A 24,145-nucleotide genomic window follows, 5' to 3' on the forward strand; every position below is an offset into this window, starting at 1 on the left:
TACCTATGACTGCTTCATGTTGATGTATGGCAGAAACCAACATAATATTGTAAAGCAATTATCCTTCAGTTAAAAATTAATTAATTAAAAAATAAAAGCTAGAAATGCCTTTAGAAATTACCTACCAATCTCAGTCCTAGGATTTTACCAAGGAATAATCTGAGGCTCAGAATGGTCCTAAGACTTTCCTCATCACTGGAGAAATAAAAGATTTAATCCTTATACATGAAGAAGTATATTTCCCAGATTCCAGGTCTCCAGGAAACATGTATAAGCCAAGAGAAAAGCCAGAGACCCAGAATATTTACTTTTAGAGCCCTACCCAGTATTGGTTCAGAGGAAGAATTCTAGTCTTTGGGCATTGTATACACAAACCAGGTAATCTATTAGGTCTGGAAAGAAAGAACTGTAAGCTTTATGTTGCTTAGGGATTAAAAAACTATAGCTAAATGATGCAACCTAAATCTGCCAGGCACTTCTTGTCTAGACCAATATATAATGAATTCAGTCATTTAAAAAAAATTGGTCGGAGGATCTGGAGACCTTCTGGAACAGGTGGGATTTACTACTAGAAAGAAAATTCAGTGAAAATACTTTTCTTAAAAAATAATTGAAGTGAGTAGAGAAGGGCATGGAATGGGCAGAGAGACATTCTAATGGGAGATTCCAAGGCTGGCTCAGGGCAGAGAGCTGGAACTTGAGTCTTTCATTTCCCAGATTCAGTATTTGCTCTCTTTCCCTTTCCCAGTTGTGCCCAGTACAGAGTGTTTAAGACTAAGAGAAGAGTTGGGAAGGACTTCCAAGATATTTAACTTTATCAACAAGAATGACAGAGTTGATGCGGAGGTGAGGAAGAACAGGTTTCTGTGGGAGGAAAGGAATCGACATCTCAGTTTTAGAAAAGTTAGTTATCCAAGGGAAAATGTCTCACAGACAGTGGTGTATACAAGTCTGGGGTCCAGAGAATGGGCCAGACTGGACATTTATCACTTAGATTCATTGTGTATAGTGAGTCAAAGTCACTCAGTCATATCTGACTCTTTGCAACACCATGAATTTGTAGCCCACCAGGCTCCTCTGTCCATGGAATTTTCCAGGCAAGTACACTGGAGTATTTGCCATTCCCTTCTGGGGAATCTTCCTGACCCAGGGATTGAGTCCAGTTCTCCTGCATTTCAGGCAGATTTGTTATCATCTGAGCCACCAGGGAAGCCCAAAGTGAAAGCCACTCAGTAGTGTCCAACTCTTTGCGACCCCACGGACTATACAGTCCATGGAATTCTCCAGGCCAGAATACTACAGTGGGTAACCTTTCCCTTCTCCAGGGGAATCTTCCCAACCCATGGATCAAACCCAGGTCTCCTGCATTGCAGGCAGATTCTTTACCATCTGAGCCACAAAGGAAGCCCAAGAATACTGAAGTGGGTCACCTATCCCTTCTCCAGTGGATCTTCCCAACCCACGAATTGAACCAGGGTCTCCTGCATTGCAGGCAGATTCTTTACCAGCTGAGCTATCAGGGAAGCCCAGACAAGTCTGGAGTCCAGAGAATGGGCCAAACTGGACATTTATCACTTAAATTCATTGTATATAGGTAATACTTAAATCATGAGACTCAGTAGGATCATACAGCAAGTGGCCATGGGGAAAAAATAATGACAAGAGGTCCAAAGACTGAGTCTTGGGACACTTTACAACTTAGAGTTCACTCTAAGAGGAAGCAGTAAAGGAATCTAAGATGGCAATCAGTCTGGTAGGAGAACCAAGAGAGCCTGAAGCCAAATGACAAAAGTGTTTCAAGACAGAGGGAGAGATCAACTGTGCTAAATAGGCCCTCAGTAAGATGAAGGCTCTTGAGAAAATGAAATTTAGCAACATAAACACCAATTAACTGGTGAATTTGACAAAGGTTGTTTGATGGAATCGTAGAGTAAAAGAAAGGCTGATCTTAAAAGCTCAGGCTTTTAAGAATGGAGCAGGAGACGCTAAGCACATGAACTCCAAAGGTTTGCTGAATGGAAAGCTAGAGGGCCACATGGAGTCTAGATAATATTTTTAAATTATGGCAAGGTCATGTGCCAAAGGGAATGATTCGGTAGATAAAAGTGAGAAGTGAAAAGAGACAGTTGCTACAGCCTTATCCTTGATTAGGCAGGAGATGTGGTGGGATTCCAAGTAGAAGATGGAAACACACAGAGCATTCATTCTTAACGGGAAAGGAGGAAGAAGGAGTAAGTGTGTGGAATGCCCATAATGACCAATGTGATATCAGGAACTTGGGGGCATGACCTGCAATAGTGATTGTGTTTTCTCAGAGAATTAGGAAGCAAGACCCTCAGCTGAGAGTGAGGCTAGGAGACAGGGAGAGCAGGTTGGAGGAGCCACTGAAGACCTGTTAGTTACACTAAGATTTCCTTCTGTGATAGAGGTTTTTAGAGTAGAACTCAGCTGCACATGACTGGGGATCCTGACAAAATGCTGTTTTTCTACAGTCTTTATTTGCCAAGGGAAAAGTGCGGAGAAAGAGGATGGTCAGGGAAGAGGTAGGTTGTTAGAGATCAGATCTTATATTTGGCTGTTTCCAAGATCACGTCCCAAGCATTGATATAACATCCTAACTGACAAGAGTTGTTCTCAGCACAGTTGACGCAGCTAGATTTACAAGCCGTTTTTGGCAGTATTCAGGTATTTGAGAACGGACTTGCTTGTATTTGAAGTTTTGTGACATTCCACCGGGCAGAGGCAACAGCCAAAGTCCACATTCTTGAACAGTCATTTGTAATACGAGAGGAGTGGGAGATGGGGGAGGGTGACCTCACAGCTCCCCCTTCCCCTCCTCTCTGGCTTATGCCCCTTTTCAGAGCAGAATTAATGTGCTTTCTGGGCTATCACATGTCTGATATTTACATCTGTAAAATGTCCAGCCTTAGGCTCTTTCAGTCTGTATATAATCCATCAATGGGTTCCTAATTGATAACACAGTTTCAGATTGCCTCTCAGACTAGCTGGAAACAGACTCACATAAATTGTAAACCATTCTTAGCTTCTTTTATCCAAAATTAGGTCATGTGTCCATCCATCCAACACACATGTGTATTCTTTGTCTTAAAACGACCCCACCACATCTCTACTTTCTAAATTGACTCCTTGTCCCTGATTCCATACAAATAGCTGACGTTCAATAGTGCATATGTTACATGATGGTATGGGTCATGTTTTGCTCAGGGTCTTTCCTGCTTTTATCCCTAGTTTCTCACTTTCTCTCTCTGTCTCTCTTTTAAATTCCTGCTGAGCTATTTTCTTGTGCATAGCCTGATCCCTAAAGAGAGTTTATTTGAAGAGTCCAAGGAAAGTTGTCTTTTGCTCTCTCGAGTTATGCAATTGAGATGAGAGTGCAAGTGAGAGTTACTCTTTCTCACTGAAAGAAAGGGTGTCTGGACTTTCTTTATTGTGTTTGATTTAAAGAGCATTTGAAGTTGCAAACTTCGATCTTGGTCACGTTGGCATCTTCATTGAGAAACAGGATTCATGGGGTGAAAGAGTCACCCCATGACTTATAAGTCATCTTACAGCAGTAAACGCTGCAGGAGGTACAGATGGGCACTGGAGGCTGTGGACCAAGCTGCTAATTTCAATGGCTTCATCACTTCATTCTTTGAATGACAAGGATTGGCTATGTGCTGTAGGTTTTTTGTTTTTCTTTAAAATGACTTGAAAATCATCTGTTAAAATGCTAATTCCAAAGCAATGTGAAGCTATGTTCTACCTAAAAAAAAAAAAAAAAAAAGAATAAAATCAATCAAGCTAGGACTTTCGGATTTTGTATGCCTAATTAATCCAGCTTTGTGATTGAGATAGTATCATAACAGATGTGGTAATTATTTAAAAAACTATTCAATCACTTAGAAATCTAGACTCTTGAGGTTATGATTCCATTTACATTCATGTTTGGTGGTGAGTGTACATATGTATATACATAAAACTAAGTACACAAACAAAGGGAACCTTTCTTTACTTTGATTCCTCTTCAAGTTCTGTTCTTCTACTGTGAGCTACTTTGGAGTCTCGTCTTCTAGGTTTCTTACAACAATCCTATTACACTGATTTCAGAAGATTTTACTAGCCACATAGATTCTCATGTGTATATCTACTCTTTCCATTATGCCTGTGATTGTAATGGATACAGCCTGGGTTTTCTTGTTGTTTTTTACTTAGCAAATATATTCTGAATATTCTTATGTGTCTATGAAAACAAATATACTTCTCTAAAGTCTCTATTGCTGCAGCAGTGTATAATTGTGTAACAATGTTAAATCAACCAATCCGCTCCAGTTCAGCATTGAGATTGTCCTAGTTTCTCACTATATCATTGTTCCCTTGTGTGTATGTGCATTAAGTCACTTCAGTCGCTTTCGACTCTTTGCGACCCTATGTACTATAGCCCACCAGGCTCCTCTGTCCATGGGATTCTCCAGGCAAGAATACTGGATTGGGTCGCCACGCCCTCTAGGGGATCTTCCCGACCCAAGGATTGAAGCCAGGTGTCCCACGTTGCAGGCAGACTCTTTACCACTGAGCCAGATTGCTCAGGGAAGTCCTCATTTTTCCTTTGGATCTCAAGAGACCCCCTCCACGGTTTCACATGACTGCTATCCAGCAGTTGGCATGAATGCTTCCTTTTTGGAAACTTTACCCTCCTTAGTTTCTATAAAATTGTTCTGTGCCACTTATCCCCAAACTCCTCTGCCCAGTCCTTATCATCCTTTTTCTTGGGCTCTGTTTTCCTAAGGTGGATGTCCCCGCATGTCCTCTCTTCACCACCTTCCTCCCCACACTGTTATCTCCCTGAATGGTCTCCATTTATACAGCACTCCTGCTCCCACCACATGCTGCTGCTGCTGCTGCTGCTAAGTTGCTTCAGTCGTGTCCAACTCTGTGCGACCCCATAGACGGCAGCCTACCAGGCTCCCCCATCCCTGGGATTCTCCAGGCAAGAGCACTGGAGTGGGTTGCCATTTCCTTCTCCAATGCAGGAAAGTGAAAAGTGAAAATGAAGTCGCTCAGTTGTGTCTGACTCTTAGCAACCCCATGGACTGCAGCCCACCAGGCTCCTCCATCCATGGGATTTTCCAGGCAAGAGTACTGGAGTGGGACACCATTGCCATCTTTACCCACCACATGCTACTCAATTCTAACCCTCTCTCTAGCTGTGGCCTGTTTCAGAGTTATTTTATCGAGGAACCAACTTCAGGACACATATTTCTCTATGATAATCCAGTAGCTATCTCAAAAATTAAACCATCAAACACACAAGAACACTTTTGTCTACACTTACTCCCCAGTCTGGAATATATTGTTGATACCCTCTCCTGGTTACACTGGGAATTCTTCCTCATCTTTTTCTCCCTGAGACTTCAGGCTTTAACAGTTTTGACCAAATGAGAGCATAAGTGAATGAGTATTTACAAGACACCTGACTAGGGCATTTACCTGGGTGTCCCTCTTCCTGCTCATCACACCCACTTGTAATGTAGATCTCATTATCCTTTTCAATAAAAGGAAACTTGGCTTAAATTCCATAGTTCAAAGATGTGTCTTGAATCCCCTTTGTTTTCTCCACTTCAGTACCATAGATTTAAATCTTCATTGCCAGACATAGACTGGCGATTCAATTCTTACATGATAGTATACATGTTAGAATGCCATTCTCCCAAATCATCCCAGTCTATGTCTGACGCAGGATACAGCATGCTTGGGGCTGGTGCATGGGGATGACCCACAGAGATGTTATGGGGAGGGAGGTGGGAGGGGGGTTCATGTTTGGGAACGCCTGTAAGAATTAAAGATTTTTAAATTAGAAAAATAAAAAACTAAAAAAAGAAAAAACTAAATAAAAAAATAAAACAAAATAAAATTTAAAAATAAATAAATAAATCTTCATTGCCTTTCTAGAAGACAAATTAATGTAGAAATCTCCTCCAAAGTTTCCCTTCTCTTATTCTTCCTCATTTTCAATATATTCTGCATGTGGTAGATATTCTAAAGTACTCGCTCTATAATTCCATTTCTCAAAAATCTCTGATTGCTCCCCTCAACCTTTCAAACAGCGATGGAGGCCTTTCAATTTCATCTGCTGCTCTTCTTTCACTTCCTTGTGCCCTCTGAGCTGTATCCTCAAGGAATCCCTTTCATTTCTCCAAATCCCTAGTTTCTATCACTTCTCTGTACTTCACTCTTATTAGGTAAGCATTCCTTGTCTTTTGCAGCAGATTGGGTTTGCTAGGAGGCAGGCTCTGAGATGGAGGTTGGCAATCTGTAGGGAAAGGGAAGGAGACAGGATTGAGCAGTAGGAGAAGATGGGCTGGAGTACAGCCTCAGTGGAGTCCTCAGCCACCCCCAGGGAAACTTAGAGTTTGGGATGGCCCTTCAGAGTTGTGTCAGCCCAGTCACAACTCTTTATTACTTTACTCTAGGATCCATTCTTACTATAGAATTTTAATTTTTTATGTTGGACATCTGTTTGATGCTCTACTCCTTTTATTTTTTGTATGCCAACTGTTCAATCCAGTCCCTTGCCCATAGAAGGTACATAGGAAAGTGAAAGTGAAAGTCATTCAGTCGTGTCAGACTCTGCGACGCAATGGACTATATAGTCCAGGGAATTCTCCAGGCCAGAATGCTGGAGTGGGTAACGTTTCTCTTCTGCAGGAGATCTTCCCAACCCAGGGATCAAACTCGGGTCTCCCACATTACAGGCAAATTCTTTACCACCTAAGCCACAAGGAAAGCCCAGAAGGTACATAGTAAATGCTTACTGAGTGAATAGAACTAGGATTTTTTTTTGTACTTTTGTTGTCTCATCTTTATAATGGAATAACCAAGGCTTTTGAAAACAACCTTAGTGAAGAATAGAATGTAGGTGTGATATGCTATAAATCAGAACTGGTTTTCTTAGCTTAGGAAATCAGCACGTATAAATGTGTATATGGAGACTATTGAAACAGACTACACAGATGAATAGTATTATTTTCATGAAACCAAGTGTGGTGATTTCAAACATACAATGTGCACAGGAAAATCAATCTGTTACTCTTTGGTACCTCATAAACCATTTTACACTTTTTGCCTTATTCTTACCATGGATACCAAGGGAAGATATTCATCAGTGTTATATAAATGAGAAACAGGCCTAGAGAAGTTAACTGATCTACGTAAAGTCAAACAAAAAATTGTTGGTATTAACGTGAGTAAATGTCTGTGTCCTGACTCCTAGTCTGATGGCCTCCTTAAGACAGATGGTTTAAAATGAAGAGAGGTCTCCTCAACCCTGTATTCTACCTACTGACACATCAAACTCTTGACCAAACCTACAATCTTCTCTTTTCCCACCCAAACCACCTCCGTGGGCCATGTTCCATATATCAGTTAGCAGCAGCTTCATTTCGCTCGTTACCAAAGATTGAGACCAGAACCAATCCTGACTCTCTTTCTCCCTCATAATAAGCTTCTCTCATATGAAAACTTTACAGTAGTTACTGTGGCAAGAAAGAATTCCTCCCCTCACAGAGCTCACAACCTTGTCTTATGTATGTTGAAGGCACTTGGGATGAGGAGAAAAATCAACAGACAGATATAGTCTGATACCATGCTGAATGCCCTTGAGCTGAGTACCAAACACATTGCTCATTTCGAAATCTATAAAAAGTGCATCCAGCACAGGTCACTGTGTAAGAGGGAATAAGTAACGGAAAAGGAAGGTAGCACTAAGTCGGATTTTAATGGACCTTGTATGTCAGTGTGAGGAGTTTGGTTTGGTTTTTGTTTCTTAGCTTAAACTCAAGCAGTTGAAGACTTTAAGCAGAGCAGGCAAGAGAGCTTTGTGGAGAACAGATGGAAGGGTGTTTAGCCTGAGAGAAGAGAACCTGGGGGGCAGCTAAGATCATCCAAAATTGGGAGGGACCATCGAGAGAGGAAATTGGCTAGATGAGGGATGAATGGGGGAACAAGAAATGAAGAATCCATGGGGACCACTCTTCCAAGTTGATTGATATAGAAAAGGTAAAAGGTCATTGATAACTCAGGAGGGGATCAGATATAGGGAAGGTTCTGCTGATAATACCTTTTTAATAAAAACAGTGATAGACTTTATCTTCGTGGGCTCTGAAACTGCTGCAGACAGTGCATGTAACCATGAAATTAACAAACTCTTTCTTCTTGGAAGAAAATCTATGATAAACCAAGACAGCATATTAAATAGCAGAAACAGAAGCATCACTTTGCCAACAAAGGTCCATCTAGTCAAAGCTATGGTTTTTCCAGTAGTCAGGTACAAATGTAAAAGTTGGACTATAAAGAGAACTGTGGTGCTGGAGAAGACTCTTGCAAGTCCCTTGGACAGAAAGGAGATCAAACCAGTCAATCCTAAAGGAAATCAACCCTGAATATTCATTGGAAGGACTGATGGTTGCTGAAGCTCCCAATACTTTTGCCACCTCATGCAAAGAGCTGGCTCACTGGAAAAGACCCTGATGTGGGAAAAGAGGAGAAGGGGGCAACAGAGAATGAGGTGTTTGACTGGCATCACTGACTCAATAGACTTGAGTTTGAGCAAACTCTGGGAGATAGTGAAGGCCGGAGAAGCCTGGCATGCTGCAGTCCATGGGGCCACAAAGAGCTGGACACAACTGAGCAACTGAACAACAACAGATTTATTTGGCTCCACCCAGTCTTAGTTGTGGCATGTGGGATCTAGTCCTCTGACCAGGGATCAAATCTGGGGCCCCTGCATTCGAAGTATGGAGTCTTAACCACTGAACCAGCAGGGAAATCCTGATAATACTTTTAGAGCAGCTTGAAAATATTTATATGTTGAAGACGGAGTCTAGGAAGCAACTGAAGTTAAGGAAACAGATAAGACAATGGCGTTTACCATCCTGGTTGAGTATCCCAAACCTGGCTGATCATCAGGGGCACCTTAAGTGCTTTGTCAGAAATACCTATTTGTTGTCCCCTCAACCCGGACCTAGTGAATCAGAATGTTGGCTTGGTAAAGCTTGGGAATCTGAGGCTTCAGGAGCTGATTGTAATGATCAGCCTGACTTCAGAACTCCATCTCCGTTAATTTTCTCTTATTCCTTCCATGAGTGTTTGGAGATGACCTTGGCCTTTGAGTCCACTGGGAATGGTCTACTGGAAACGAAGAAGGTAGACAGAGCAGTGTATCCTGGCTGATTTTGGATTGGCCCAGAAATTTGTTCTAGATTGTCTAAGCCCATGACCAGGCTGTCTCAACTGAATCAAGGACAGAATGGACTGGTTATTTTATATTATGTAATTAACTTTGTGTGGACATGATGAACTGTGAGCTTGGAGCAGAGTCAGAGACTTGTGGATGTCCTCTCCTTAGTATTAAACTGAAGTAAACACAGTGAGATAGCTGGGTCAGCTGCCATTAATCTAACTTTGGCAATGGGCTTTAGCTGACATGATCAGTGTGGTGGAGAATGAGAGGACTACATGGATCCTATTCCAGGCTCAAGGCTCAAGTCACTCCTCACTTTGAGTCAAAACATTCTTAGCTCTAAAATGGGAATAACAGTATCTCTTTAGTGAAACTCCATAAGTTTGGCTTTTGCTGGCCATTATATACTTGGAAAAATTAACCTCGATACGCCTTGGTTTCCTGAATAATAAGTAAAATCTACCTCATAGGGTTGTTGTAAGAATTAACTAAGATAACATAGCTAAAAGTGCCCGTGCATGCTCAATGTTGAATCGTGTCCAACTCTGCGACCCCATGGACTGTAGCCTGCCAGGCTCCTCTGTCCATGGAATCTTTCAGACAAGAATACTGGAGTGGGTTGCCATTTCCTACTGCAGGGAATTTTCCCAACCCAGGGGTCGCACCTGCATCTCTCTGCATTGGCAGGTGAATTCTTTACCACTAGAACCACCTGGGAAGCCTCAAAAGTGGCTGGTATGTGGTCACTTGATATGGTTACCCCCTCTGGAATAGGATAAACAGTGTCTGGGGGGGTCTGTGAAATATGGCCCCTCCTAAATATATGGTGAAATGATACTCAGGATGTAAGCAAGGAGTAGGAATTGGAAAGGTGCAATAGAGTATAATGCCAGAAATTTTGTTTGCACTCCTTGGGATGTTAATTTATTTGATTCCCCTCCCAAACGATTGCTATTGCATGAAGTATTACTGAGAGGTACTATGTAATTTCTGGTCTGTTGGGAAAGTATGTGTGTTTTTGTGTGTCTGCAACTCTGTATTTAGGACAGCTCCTGTGTTTTACTTTTGGCAAGCTGTGGGAGGTAGACAGCTCTGTGTGCTTTGCTGAGCAGTATTGGGCTGCACATCAGAAAGTCCAGAGTTCCTCCAAGTGGGAGCAAAAGCTTTCTATTACAGAGCATTTTCCTTTTGTCCATACCTCTGCTGAATAATCCTGTTAAGAAAACAAAAGTCACCGCCCAGCTACACACAGTTTGTAATCCATTTCTTTCTCATTGACATGGTGCGCTAAGCGTTAAAGAAAACACCCAGGTAAGGAGTCTGGGGGCGTGGTTGGTTTTGTTTTGACTGGCGAGGCCAGTGATGTCAGAACCTATCAGATGTAGATGATGAAATTGGAAGGAAAATATCTGGGGATTGTGGACTCTGGGGCCCATACGTTAGAATTATCCAGAGATAGTTCAGTACACCGTATGCAGGCAGATGTTGAGACCCAGTAGACGGGAAATAAAAGAGTACCTGCAAAGAGAAGAGGCAGTTTTTCAGGCATTTATCTGATGACAGTTTGTCAAAGGAAAAATAAGCCAATGAGTATGGCAACATTCTTTGTGTTCACTTATAATTGGCATAGGACATGTAAGAAAGAAATAGTCAGTTGCTGAAGCAGATGGAGCCTTTACTCGCTGTCCTCTTACCATTTTTCTCTGGGCTTCTAAAGGGTCTTTAGGAACACCTTTTTCAAATCTATTACTTTGCTGATGCAGATTGTGAAATGTTATGGGGACAGAAGTGAAGAGCCTTTGGCAAGGTCTTCATTGCCCAACAGATGCTGGTCTCTAGTGCTTCGCCAAACCTGGGCTTGTGCCAGGCACTGGGGATGGGAAGACTTGGCCCTTGCCCTTCTGGGACTGACAACTCTGTGTAAGACGTGTGGCACTAATAGTGACGAAAACAAATACATTAAACTTATCAAGCTTTGCTGTGAAGGGAAATACTGCGTGCTCTGAGGGAGAATAATAATGCAGGGTAGTCAACGAAGGTGTCTCTGAGAAGGTGGTTATTCCAGATGGGCATATGTGCAACAAAAGATAGCTCTCGATATCCAGTGGGTTGAAAGGGGAAAAGGTGAGGCTGGGGAGTAGGAAAGGACTGATGGGGTTTGGATTTAATAGTAGGCATAGTTAAGTGGAAACCCTTTGAACAGTTTTAAGGAAGTCAATGGTGGGATTTGATTTCCATTTTAGAAAGATGCCTTTGGATGTTGGATAAAAAGTTGAGACTTAAACCCATGGCATCTTATTCCCAGTTCTCCTGATTTATCAAGGTCTCCCTTTTAGTTTCTAAGAGCCAGCCTGAACTAAGTAGAAAGTGGAAAATAGCACTGAGCCTGTGTCCAAATGGCTTTCTCATGCCTGTGAGACATTTGACGGTGAAACAAAAAGACACTTCAAGCTCCCATCTCCAACCTGTTGAGCATCTACAAAATAATTAACAAGTCTCAGCTCTATAGTTTCTCTGTCAAATAAAAACTCCCTTTATTATCTAAAATATGCTATTTGCTGCTGGATGTCACGCACAGTCCTCAGCGCTGCAGTTCCTGTTGACCCTCCCCTCTAAGCTGGAGCTCATGTCTGTGCCGTTTTCCAGGTAAAGCAGCCTGTGGGGTTGATGGAGAAGCCCACAACGTTAGACTCCCAGCGGGTGTCTTCGAGTTTTAGCAGCTCAGCACTTTGTTTTTTGTTAGAAGTTTAAATGCTCGCTTTAGACTTATATCTTACTTCAATTTTGACATCATTCCTTTTCAGCAAGTGTCTCCTTAATTGTATTTACTTATACTGTATACTTATAAACTGATGCAGCTGATTATTCTGAGAGCCGTCAACCTGTTTATACATTCATTCTGCCTCTCAAGAAGTAGTCAGTATGCTTTTTATCTGTTGATTGCTAATTCATTTAGCAGTTATCTATTGACATGTAGAAGAACTGTAGTGTCCTGGAAAGAGCAAAGACTTTGGAGGCAGACATCTAGGTTAAATCATGACTTAGGGATTTGAGCAAGTTCGTTCTTCATGTTTAAAATAATATAATAGCATAATAGTCATTATAAAACATCAAACTATATATAAAGCTAGTTTGTATGATGCTAAATAAATTTTCACTATTATTAAATGAGTTTTATTGAAGTATAATTGACATCTAATAAACTTCATCTGTTTAGCATACACAGTTGATATGTTTTGATATATTTAGTCCCATAAAGTCATCCTGTATCATTCCATAAAAGATACTTGCTTTTTGGAAGAAAAACTATGACAAACCTAGACAGCATATTAAAAAGAAAAGACATTACTTTCCCAACAAATGTCCATATAGTCAAAGCTATGGTTTTTCCAGTAGTCACGTATGGATGTGAGAGTTAGACCATAAAGAAGGCTGAGCGCTGAAGAATTGATGCTTTTAAATGGTGTTGGAGAAGACTCCTGAAAGTCTTCTCTCAGACTGCAAGGAGATCCAACCAGTCCATCCTAATGGAAATCAGTCCTGAATATTCATTGGAAGGACTGATGCTAAAATTGAAACTCGAATATTTTGGCCACCTGATGCAAAGAACTGACTGATTTGAAAAGATGCTGATGCTGGGAAAGATTGAAAGCAGGAGGAGAAGGGAATGACAGGGTGAGATGGTTGGATGATATCATTTACTCAATGGACATGAGTTTGAGCAAGCTCCGGGAGATGGTGAAGGACAGGGGAGTCTGGCATGCTGCAGTCCATGGGGTCACAGAGAGTTGGATACAGCTGAGCGACTGAACAACAAAAATGAAATCATTAGACAAGCAAGCCTCTTCTCTCTCCATTTACCTAATTTTGTACCAGTTGTGTTGACAGTGGTATTGGGAGAAGGGAGTGTTTATCATTTTTAAACATATTTAGAATTAACATTGGTCTGTGTTGATTTAGTCACAGTATTTATGCGTAATTGGATTTGGCATTAGAAGAAAGTAAGATTGTAATTTATTAAACAAAAGTATCAAAATGTTTAAGAAACATTAATAGTGCTTCCACACGGATCTTCCTAGCCTGTATGCTGCAGACATCACATAGAGTGAATGCCTTGATGGGCAAAGAACTGGGAATCTGTGCTTCAGGGGTACAGAGATGGCTCAGATATAGATCTCACCCTCAAGGATCTTTGAATCTAAGGATGGAGCATCGGAAAGTTAACTGTAAGGACAATAATTCTAAGTAGAAGGTGGTGTTCTTTAATTGCTAAATTGTGTCTGACATTTTTTGCAACCCATTGGACTGTAGCCTGCCAGGCTCCTTTTTCCATGGGATTTCCCCAGCAAGAATACTGGGGTGGTTTGCCATTTTCTTTCCTCCAGGCAATCTTCCCAACCCAGAGATCAAACCCAGGTCTCCTGCAGGAGGCTTGGCAGGAGGCTTCTTTATCACTGAGCCATCAGGGAAGCCCCTTCACTGGAAGGTGGGAAGAGGTAAAATGCAGAAAGATGTCAGAGAGTGCGATGACTTCTGTCTTGGATTCAAGTTGCAGTGAGGAAAAACCATTCATTGCCTTCTTCACATGTGTGTGTCTGGGCAGCTCAGACAGATACAGACCCTGCCCATTGATAACTTCAAGCCTTGCACTGTGCATCGTGGGCTGACAGGTTGGATGCCTGCCCAGCTTTCCTTCCTGGACGGCTTCCAGAATTTCTGAGGATCGAGTGAGTGTGCAGGACCCCAACTCGAGTTATCTAGTGATCAGAATGCCTGACTGACTCCTGTGAATGGGGAAGCCCCCTCTGGAGTCCCAGCGTGGATAATAGGGCTGTCACCCACCTCTAGGTCAGGAGGGGCCTGCATGGGGTGCACGCAATGATAGATTGATTGCTTCAGGGCCCCAGGTTCCTCATTACCATAATAACCATCATCTTGTGCTGCTAGTGCTAAGTAACAGATGAGATTTAATCAGATACCAAAGGAATTCTCAGCAGGCAGGTTTGAGGAATCTTGCCTGACACTTAGTCTCTAGTGCTGGAATGGAACCAGAATGATCTTCTGTGGTGAGACTAAATGTATCACTTACTGTGTGAATTCTGATTTATTTTTAAAACATTCTGGCTCTCATTGGCTCTCCTTTTAATAGTCTCACTGTAGCCTGTTTATTGTTACAGATGTTACTTTTACATGAGGTCCCCGAGCTCTCCTTTACTTCCAAAGACAGCATTTACCATTTCACTGCCAGCTGACAGGGCTATGTGGAGAAGAGAACTAATGTGAGGTCAAGGTTAAGGCTCAGACTCCCAGGAGATGAGACAGAGAAAAACCCTCATCCCTATTTATGCATAATCATATCAGCATTGGTCTCCAGAGAGATGGTGGCTGTCTGGGTCCAGTGATGACCTTAATAAGGTCTCTTGGCAGAGTGCAGAGAGAGGACAGGTGTCATGGTCAAATACTGGCTGACTCCCTTCTTGTCTATTCTGAGACCTTACGCAAGTCAGCAAACCTCTCTCAGCCCACCTCCTCATCTATAACTTGGGTTAATGGACTGTTTATTCCTAGGATATGTGTGAGGCTACAGTGCACTATAGCTCCTTGATGTGTGTTGGGCAGGGCAACTGCTAAGTATATTCAAAGGCTTCCACATAGTGCATTTTACATGAAGTAGTTGGAGGGCCACGGTCCAGATCCAGCTTGCCACTGATGTTTGCAGATACGCTTTTATAGAACACACCCGCCCATACAGTCTTTTACGGACGTCTGTGCTTGCTTTCACATCATAAGGTTGTGTTGGATGGTTGAAACAGGGACCATATGGTATGCAAAGCCTCAGCTGCTGATCTCCTGGCCCTTTACATAAGATTGCTGACCCCTGAGCCAGACTACAGGATGGCTGTGTGGCATTCAGAGCTTTATCTATACATGTTTTGCCAAATAGACTTCATGCTTTCTTTTTTTGCTCCATTTGCCTCTGTCTAATTCTTCTGATTTATTGCTTGTTACAGAAGGGCTGGTTTCTGCTCATCCTGTATATCTTGCAGCATGTAAAGCAGTACCCTGCACACAGTAGTATGTGATACATGAATGAGGTGGTGTGGAGCGGAGTGAAAGAGTGTAAGAGAAGAGAGAAAGAGTTCATGGAGGTGTGGGGAAGGATTGCACACAGTAAGGTGGCTGCCATTCCAGCTGCAGAACAGGGGCGGGGGATGCTCTGCACTTTATGAAGGGAGTCATTACCACGTGATGGGAAGAACATGGGAGCCAGGACACCCAGACTTGGATCCCAGGTCAGCCAGTTCCTGATGAGGCTTCAGACAAGTTGCTTAGGCTCCATAAGCCTGTTTCTTCAACTCCAAAGTAGGGAATGATAAAACCCTCTTCATCCTGGAGTTGTTTTATGGATCAAATGAGATATTGTGAGGGCGTCTCTATTGTAGTGTTGGCACATTGGAATCATTCCATAAGCTATTCCTGAATGATTATGGTTCTGGCTTTTTAGGTATCATCCATGCCATTTCCCTCATTGTGAAGCAAACAAGGTCAGCACACAGGTCTGGACTCTGGAGATTAGACTATTAGTATTACTGTCTTCCACAGTTAGAGAACATACCCCTAAGGCAGCAAATACGCACTCACCCAACAGGGACTAGCCCAGTGAGGGTGAGATTAATGCAAATGAGTCACTCATGCTGGAAAAATAATCCAGGACTTGAAGTGTCACTATACAATATTAAGAATAATTGCTTCACTTGACTGAAGCATTCATGACATTTTCCATTCATGGGGTGTTTTTTTAAGGGACAGAAAGCAAATGTTTAGTAGAAAATTTATAGCCTTAAATCTAGTGGGATTTATTCATACTACAAACCATTTATGCAAAACAGATGCCTGAGGCACAGTGCCTGCATGCACCTGTGGATTTGGTGGTTATATTTCTTTTTCCCCACTCCTCCAGTTCTTGCAGACAACCTGAAATCCAACCCTGGAATTAAGTGGCAGTATTTCAGTTCGGAAGAAGGAATTTTCACTGTTTTCCCAGCACACAAGTTCCGGTGTAAGGGCAGCTATGAGCATCGCAGTAGGTACGTTGACTTGTTTGCCAAAGTTTTAATTACTGCTTAAGAGTAATCTGTATAAAATATAGACTCCCCATTCATCCACACAGCTCTGCCTCCAAACTGTGGTTTTAGAAACTTATCCTGAATTGATTTCACTATTTAACATAGGTGGGTGTGGAAATGCTCAGGAAGGCAAATGATGAAGCCCAGAGCATTTTCAGAAGTATCTAACAAGCCAAGTAAAACAAGGTATTTACTAAGGAATAAAAATATTGAAGCACTTAGACTGTTTTGCCCTTCAGACACCTTTGTTGAGAGACAAATGGTAATACTTTCTCTAAAGACCAGCGCTAGAAGACTTCACAGCGTATCTGAGTAGAGCTTGTGATTCACAATTTTCCTTTCTATGAACATGTGCTTGGCCATCCTTTTGACATTTACATGACTGCTACTAGAAGTTTGAAGGTTGTCCAGAAAACACTGGATTGAGGATCGTTAACATGCTGTTTTGCTCAGGAAATAACTTGAGATGCTACCTCTTAGCCAGAAGGACTGTAATGGTGAAATAATTTGTATGACAAGACTCATCAATTTACAGAATCCCTTAGGCAAAGATCCTCTCCTTCCGAATCCTCACAGTTTCTCTTTTGCTGCCAGAACTTCCCGAACTAGTGCAAGACGCCTGGTTTACTTTTTTTTTGAGTGTAAATTAACTGCCATCTTTATTTTTATTCTTTCCATCTTATTTTAAATTCGCTAAACTTACTGTAATAATCACTTCATGAGGCATGTAAGTCAAACCAGTGTGCTGCTGTATACCTTAAATGTACACAGTGCTGTGTGTCGATTACATCTCAATATTAGAAGAAAAAGTAAAGCATGCCTAAAATTGTCCCCAGGGAAAATACTCCCTCTGTGCTTCTCCTAGAAGGACATTTGTATGGTTTCTTCCATTCCTTCCCTAGACAGCATGATGAAGACTTGAGCATCTTGGAGACTGTACCAGAGTCCATGACCTTGGATTCTAGGCCAGCTCATCTCTCAGGAGAGGCCAAAGACACTTTGAACCATCCAATTCTTATTTACTTCTAAGAAGATAGGTTAGATGGCATTCTGCTTTAGCACCTTGTCACAAATTAACATTCACTTTCACTCAGAAGGTTTCACAAATCTCTCCCCCTAAATAGGCATGAATCAGTCCTGAAGCCTCTGTTCCCTTGGCTAAGTAATCTGAGTTTCTCTCCTCATAGATTGCTGTAGCCATCTCTTTACCTGTCCTCTGAGGCTTTTGCAGAGTGTGGAGTGGGTTTGCAGAGCATTCCAGAAAGGAACCAATCTCACTGTGAGGACCACCTCCCAGATTGTACATATAATGCTGCTATTTATGTCTCCCATTAAAGCAGTTTTTAACAATTTACTGTGACAGCATGCAGACATATCCTGCTTTTTGTTTATGTGAGTTGAATTGCAAAAGAGGAGGTATGTCATTTTTTTAAAAAAAGAATCTGCTCCCCTAGCTTGGAGGACCTAAAAGTTCAGTATTTGACATGGTTGTTAATGGTGGGATAGACGGATTTCCTTATTCTCTGCTGTCTTCTTCATTTCTGTAGCCACCAATTTTGGATTCTCTTTATTCTATTTGTTTACTTGGCTGAATGGTATTCACTAGTGGAAATATAGTAGTACCTCAGTATTAATGTAGGACTTTTGGCTTGAGAACAATTAGTGTAAACTTGGCCCGATTTTGAGTTTTTTGGTCCTTTGCCTGTATTTCTTAATTTGTACCCAGGCTTTTGTGACTCAACTGGCATCTAACATTTCACAGAAAAATCTAGTGTTTTAAGGGTGTCCATAAAGGAGAGAATTCTCTCGAGGCTGATTTGCTCTCTTAAGCTCCCTCTAATTTGTTCCAGCTTTAAAACTGTGAATAGAGACCTCATTAAACCTCTTCTCACAAACCTGCCTGCACTGCACACTCACAGAAGGCCGCTTTGATGGGAGGTTTTTCTCCTTTGGAGTTCCCCTATCCACCCCCACCCGCTCTTCTTAATGTTGGCAAACAAAAACCTGGCAAGAAGAGTGGCTATCACAGGCTGGGACAAATCTGATGGCACGGTTTTAGATCTCTGATAAGGGGCCTTTTGGTGGCTGACCTGTGTAAATGGCTATAGTACAGAAAGGAAAGGGCCCTCCTAGCAGTGGCTTTTGTCTGGAGAGAGAGAAACCAAACCTGCTACTCAGAGCTGCTCAGCATGCTCACAAATGATAGGCCTCCTCGGTTTTAGCCAAGCCCCATTCAAAGTCTGCAGAGGACCCAGCACTGAAAAACAGTGGACTTTTTTCTCCCTGCTAGTATGTCTCTGCTGCCTGTTGGGCCACCAGGTCCATTTCCTGGGAGGGTGGACTTGCACACAGGCTGAAAAAGCCAGTCTTCCAAAGGTATTGCTTCTTAAAATCTTCTCCCAGTTGCTCTAATCTTTGGAAGACAGAAGTCGCCAGTCCCTGTCGCGCAGACACCCATGATAGTCTCGAGATGTTGTTTTCAATGTACCAGGATAGTTTTCTCATTCCATGCTGGTCTCTCCACCCTTGTGCCAGCCCCCATGAAACACACAGAGGCCAGCACGCCTGCCCGTCTGTAGCACTCGCAGCTGTGTTAGGTCCAAGCCTTTCTCCTAAACCAGGAGTGACCCCTGAGAGCTTCTTGCCCTTCTAGACCTATATACGTCTCTACTGTCCGGCCGCAGTCAAAGCACGTAGTAGTGATCCTGGACCACGGGGCCTCCGTCACAGACACGCAGCTTCAGATCGCCAAGGATGCTGCTCAAGTCATCCTCAGCGCCATTGATGAACACGACAAGGTATTGACGACCCCAGTGACTCCCTCTACCCTTTCCACTAGCATTGGGTCTTTCTTGAATACCCTTTTAAAAACACTTTGTTTTATGGTATGTGTTTTTCAGTCCACCTCTAAAAATGACTTTGAGAAAACAGAGTGGTTTACTTTTTATTCTTGTATCTGAGGAAGTAGCTGCTGATACTAGTTCCAGGCCTCTTTTTAAAACCATTCCCACCAAACTGGGCTTCCCTGATAGCTCAGTTGATAAAGAATCCACCTGCAATGCAGGAGACCCCAGTTCGATTCCTGGGTCGGGAAGATCCACTGGAGAAGGGATAGGCTACCCACTCCAGTATTCTTCAGCTTCCCTTGTGGCTCAGCTGCTAAAGAATCCACCTGCAATGCAGAAGATCTGGGTCTGATCCCTGAGTTGGGAAGATCCCCTGGAGAAGTGAAAGGCTACCCACATCTGGCCTGGAGAATTCCATGGACTGTATAGTCCATGGGGTCCCAGAGTCGGATACAACTGAGCAACTTTCACTTTCAATTTCAATTCAATTACACCAAACTGAGTCTTGCCCTTCCTTAATGGCTTCTGTTAAGACTACTAATTAGCTGTAACTTTCAGACTGCTATTGATACTAAGGAGGAACAAGGTGAAGGCTTAGACACTGGTGGGTGGCCAGACTTTGTCTCAAGATTGACAGGAGTGGAGGGATAAAAGAAGGTTACTAGAGGTTTATTAATCTTTAGGACCCCTTAGAGATAGCTGTGTTTCCAGCTAATGATAATCTATCGCCTGTAGACATTTGACTTTTCCATCTCCTAAGGTTTTGCTCACTAATCTAATTGTTTAAAACACACACCCAGGACTTACCTGGCAGTCCAGTGGTTAAAACTTTGCCTTCCAACGCAGAAGGTGCAGCTTCAATATCTGGTTGGGGAGCCAAGATTCCACATGCCTCAGGCCCCCCCAAAAAAACATCAAACAGAAGCGTTATTGTAAAAAATTATTGAACTACAATTTTAAAATAGTCCACATTAAAAAAAAAAAATTTAAACACACACACGTACCCTTTACCATTTCCCTCACCCCCACCTCCAGTTGGAAAATGACAATCACTAGTACTGGTCAAGATTTTTCTGTGTCAAATATTGTTTTTAATGTTCTAGATGAACACCATACTCCTGACTTCATCTTGGAACAGAAACAAAACTCTAGGGTCTGAGTCTCTGTCCCTTACCACTCTTCAACTATTCTTCTTCAAATACGATAGATTGATGCCTCTGGGCTTTTATTTTCAAACTCTTCAAAACCGTCCTGTAGGACTTCTCACCTTGTGGGCTCTTCTGAAATGTAAAACACTTTTCGTTGGCAGAATAACAAGTTTCTGCTTGCCTGTGTGCGTGTGTGTTTTCCCCTCCAGATTTCCGTGTTGACGGTGGCAGACACCGTCAGGACCTGCTCCCTTGACCAGTGCTATAAGACGTTCCTGTCTCCAGCCACCAGTGAGACAAAAAGGAAGATGTCCACCTTCGTCAGCAGCGTCAAGTCCTTGGACAGCCCTACCCAGCACGCGGTGGGATTTCAAAAGGCGTTTCAGCTGATTCGAAGCACCAACAATAGCACCAAATTCCAAGCAAGTAAGTGCCTTTGCTCTTAGGGCATGGAACTCATAAACTAGGTAAATGATGGCAATAGAAAGAGATTGTTACCTGATCGCACAACTACGTCCAGAAGGGTTTTTTCCTAAACTGACAGGAAAAAAATTTCTTGTGTTGTCATATTATCATCTAATACTAGGAACTTACTAGATTTTCTCATCTTTTCCAATCAAAGGTACGCTGCATGATTTCTTTACTGCCTGAGCCTCTTCTTCCTGCCCTTTTATTAGGAACACATCCTTGTTTATTTCCCCGGAGAATATCCACATCCTTTTTAATGCTAATTGTCCACCCCGCCTAGTCACTGATTTACAGTGACTGTCTGCTTGTGCGCATGTGTGCAGAAACAGGGCAGCCTGAATTCTTGCCTTGATCTTTCCTTCCTCTAACCAACTGTCATTTAGAGGAGCACAGCCCTTCAAATGTACAAAGGCACTCTAATTTAATTTTCATGTATTAAAGAAAATCTGGAATTAGGATGCAGGCTAAAGGAAAGGAAAAGATATTTGAAATAAGACCCATGCTTTGAAACTACTGAAAGGAATCTATGTCATTTTCTCTTTTATATTTGATAATCTGTTTGTTGTTTTTTTGTTTGTTTGTTTTTTAATGAATGTACCCTATTGAGATAAATGTAATGACTATATTTTCAAGCTCGTCAATGTGTCTGCATTAAAACTAAGGCAGCATTGATAAATGCCCAGCATAGTGCTGGCACATGATGGGCCCCTGAAAGAAGCTACAGTAATTATAACAGGTAATGATGGTAGATGGTGTCTCATTTTTATGTTTCTCTATATTGTTATCTCACAGCTTCTATGGGACAGGAGTCCATCTGTTGCTTCTTTGTTTAGGATTATACAAGGCTGCAGTCTAGGTATCAGCCAGGTCTGTGGTTGCATCTGAGTTTCAGAGTCCTCTTCGAAGCTCCACATCTGCAGAATCCCTCCATCTTTGCCATATATGTAGCACAATCACAGGAATAATATCCCATCACCTTTGCTATATTCTGTTGGTCAGAAGCAAAGTACTGGTCATACTTATACTTAAGAGGAGGGGATCATAAAAGAGTGTGGGTCTTCAGGGTCATCTTAGAATTTTGCCTACCAACCTTGGCAAGCACCAGCTATCCATAACCAATATTATAGGGTGCCTGAGTGCAAAGTTGTCCCTTGTTCGATGAAGCCGAAGGATAAGGTTGACCTCTTGAGCAGTCAAGACAGGTTGGCTAGTTGGCCAGTGCCGTTCATCTGTGGATGCCCTTTACCAGCTGTCATCTGCCTGTCAGCATTCCTCATCAGACGTGCTCTTTTTACTTGATTGTTCAGTTCTCAAACCATCTTTAGAGACGAAGTCCAATTTTGGTGATGACACTGTTTAAATAATAAAGAGCAATGTTAGACTGGCAGCAGCCAGGCAGTGAGGTGTCAGGGGAGCTCGAGGTAAGGTCTGGGGAGCGCAGACAGCTAGAGAGAGTATCCTTGATCAAGAAGGCAGCTGCTCCTCTGTTCAGCCTTGCAGGAGTGCCTGTCCAGTGTTGCCAGATCTTCTGTTTTAAGAGAAGCCAGAAATCTGGATTTTTATGTGAAACCCCTTGATTTTCAAATGTTGTCATTTGTTCCAGCTTTAAAACTGTGAATAGAGACTTCATTAAACCTCTTCTTATAAACCTTCCTGCACTGTATGTTAGCAGAAAGCTGCTTTGGCAGGAAACATTTCTCCTTTGGGTTTTGGGGGATTTTCCTAATGTTGGCGAGCAAAAACATGGCAAGAAGAGTCACTGATTTGGACACATTTTGACGGCACTATTTTTTAAATGTGAAAAGGTTCTTTTTCGAGGCCAAGTAAGATGTTTTTAAAGTTTATCTCACAGGCTTCCATTTTACAGTGTCTACTGGTAGTTCAAAGAAAGAAAAACCCAGATTAGGTTGCATAATGAAGCACGTCAGGAATTAGTATTACCTGGTTTATTAAGGAAAGGTTTGAGGTGCTTTCAAGCAATGTTACATAGTAGTTAAGCATAGAGATTTTGAATTTCAACCAATTGTGTGCTCAAATTCCTCCTCTGAAATTTTTGAAACTTGTGTAAATTACTTGATTTCTCCAGGTCTGGTTTCCTCCATCTGCAAACTGAGGGTGATAATAAGATCCAGGATCTCATCACAAATATTAAGTACATATTAGCTGTGATTATAATGATATTCAGTTTCCTTTAAGACTTATTGCTCTGGCTAAAGGAACACAGATACTCTAGACATTCCAATTTGACCCCTAGCCCAGAGACAGTCAAGGACCATTAGTCACCTTGGCTATAGCATAGTGAGGGGTCTACATACTCCTCTTATGAATTTATACTGTATATCATAACTTATATTCACTCCACAGACAAGTATTTATTATCTACTCTACTGTGTACCTGGCACTTTTTGAAGACCATTTGATAGTATTTTCTCAATGAATAAGACCTATCTTAGAAGGTTATTGGAAGGATTAGTCTGTGTATGAAAACCAAGTGTCTGCCCCATGTTGATAGCCATATATGAACAAGAGCTGCATGGCCAAGTCATGGTAGCTTTGTGCTAATTTGCTTTGTACTAATAAGAAAAATTAAAACTTTTATTCAGTGCTGGCTCTTTTTCAGTCCTATGGTGATCTGTAACAGATACCATCAACACATTTGGATTTTTTTCCTAGATTTGTTTTGGGGATAACCGGTTGAGGGGTCATTTTGTAGCAGAAGGAATATGACGGTTAGGAGTTGGGATCTAATGGCATGGGCAAAGTCCAAATTTGGGTTGTTCTTCCCGCTTTGACATTTCAAGGAATGCTGGTGGCTTTCGCAGGGACTTGTCACATGGAGAGGGTTACATTTTCTTCCTGGTACATGCTATATCTTTGCTCTGCCCCAATTGTCTGTAATGACTCATCCCTAACATTATTAATCACAAAGCTTAATGTCCCCATGAGTGATTAGAGCGGGGATATCCTAGTAAGTAGAAAAATAAATCAGAGCAAATTTGGCAGATCTGATATTTAAAAATAGAAAAATAACTCAGTTTTGCCTAAGAATGGGGCAGGAACAGAGTCAGGAGCTGGGCAGAGACAGAGAGAATGCTTGCAGAACATGTACCTTATCGTTGGGATGGAAAGAAAATAACACTTGGCAGCTAAAGGAGCTGCAGGCCTTCTGGCTTTCCAGTCACGGGCCTATGCCTAGACCAGCTGTCAGTGACAGTATGTTTTATCCAGAATCATAAAGCCAAGTAAGAAAACCCAAGGGTTCACTTTAGGTCAGTCTTAAAAGTGTCCAGGAATTTCTCACATGTGTTGGTTTGT

The 24,145-nt window shown here is 42.1% G+C and overlaps 1 protein-coding gene across 1 annotated transcript in view; it reads left to right on the forward strand.

The window, feature by feature from the left end:
- The window catches only part of CACHD1 (cache domain containing 1), a 238,231-nt gene that overhangs the window by 155,527 nt on the left and 58,559 nt on the right, over positions 1 to 24,145 (forward strand). Inside the window, exons 5-7 of the mRNA XM_069593634.1 lie at positions 16,203 to 16,329; positions 19,022 to 19,166; positions 20,572 to 20,788. Of these exons, the coding sequence (XP_069449735.1) occupies positions 16,203 to 16,329; positions 19,022 to 19,166; positions 20,572 to 20,788 (489 nt within the window). The remainder of the gene's footprint in view (positions 1 to 16,202; positions 16,330 to 19,021; positions 19,167 to 20,571; positions 20,789 to 24,145) is intronic.

The sequence above is a fragment of the Ovis canadensis genome, chromosome 1 (genome assembly GCF_042477335.2).
Source record: "Ovis canadensis isolate MfBH-ARS-UI-01 breed Bighorn chromosome 1, ARS-UI_OviCan_v2, whole genome shotgun sequence".
Lineage (NCBI taxonomy): Eukaryota > Metazoa > Chordata > Mammalia > Artiodactyla > Bovidae > Ovis > Ovis canadensis.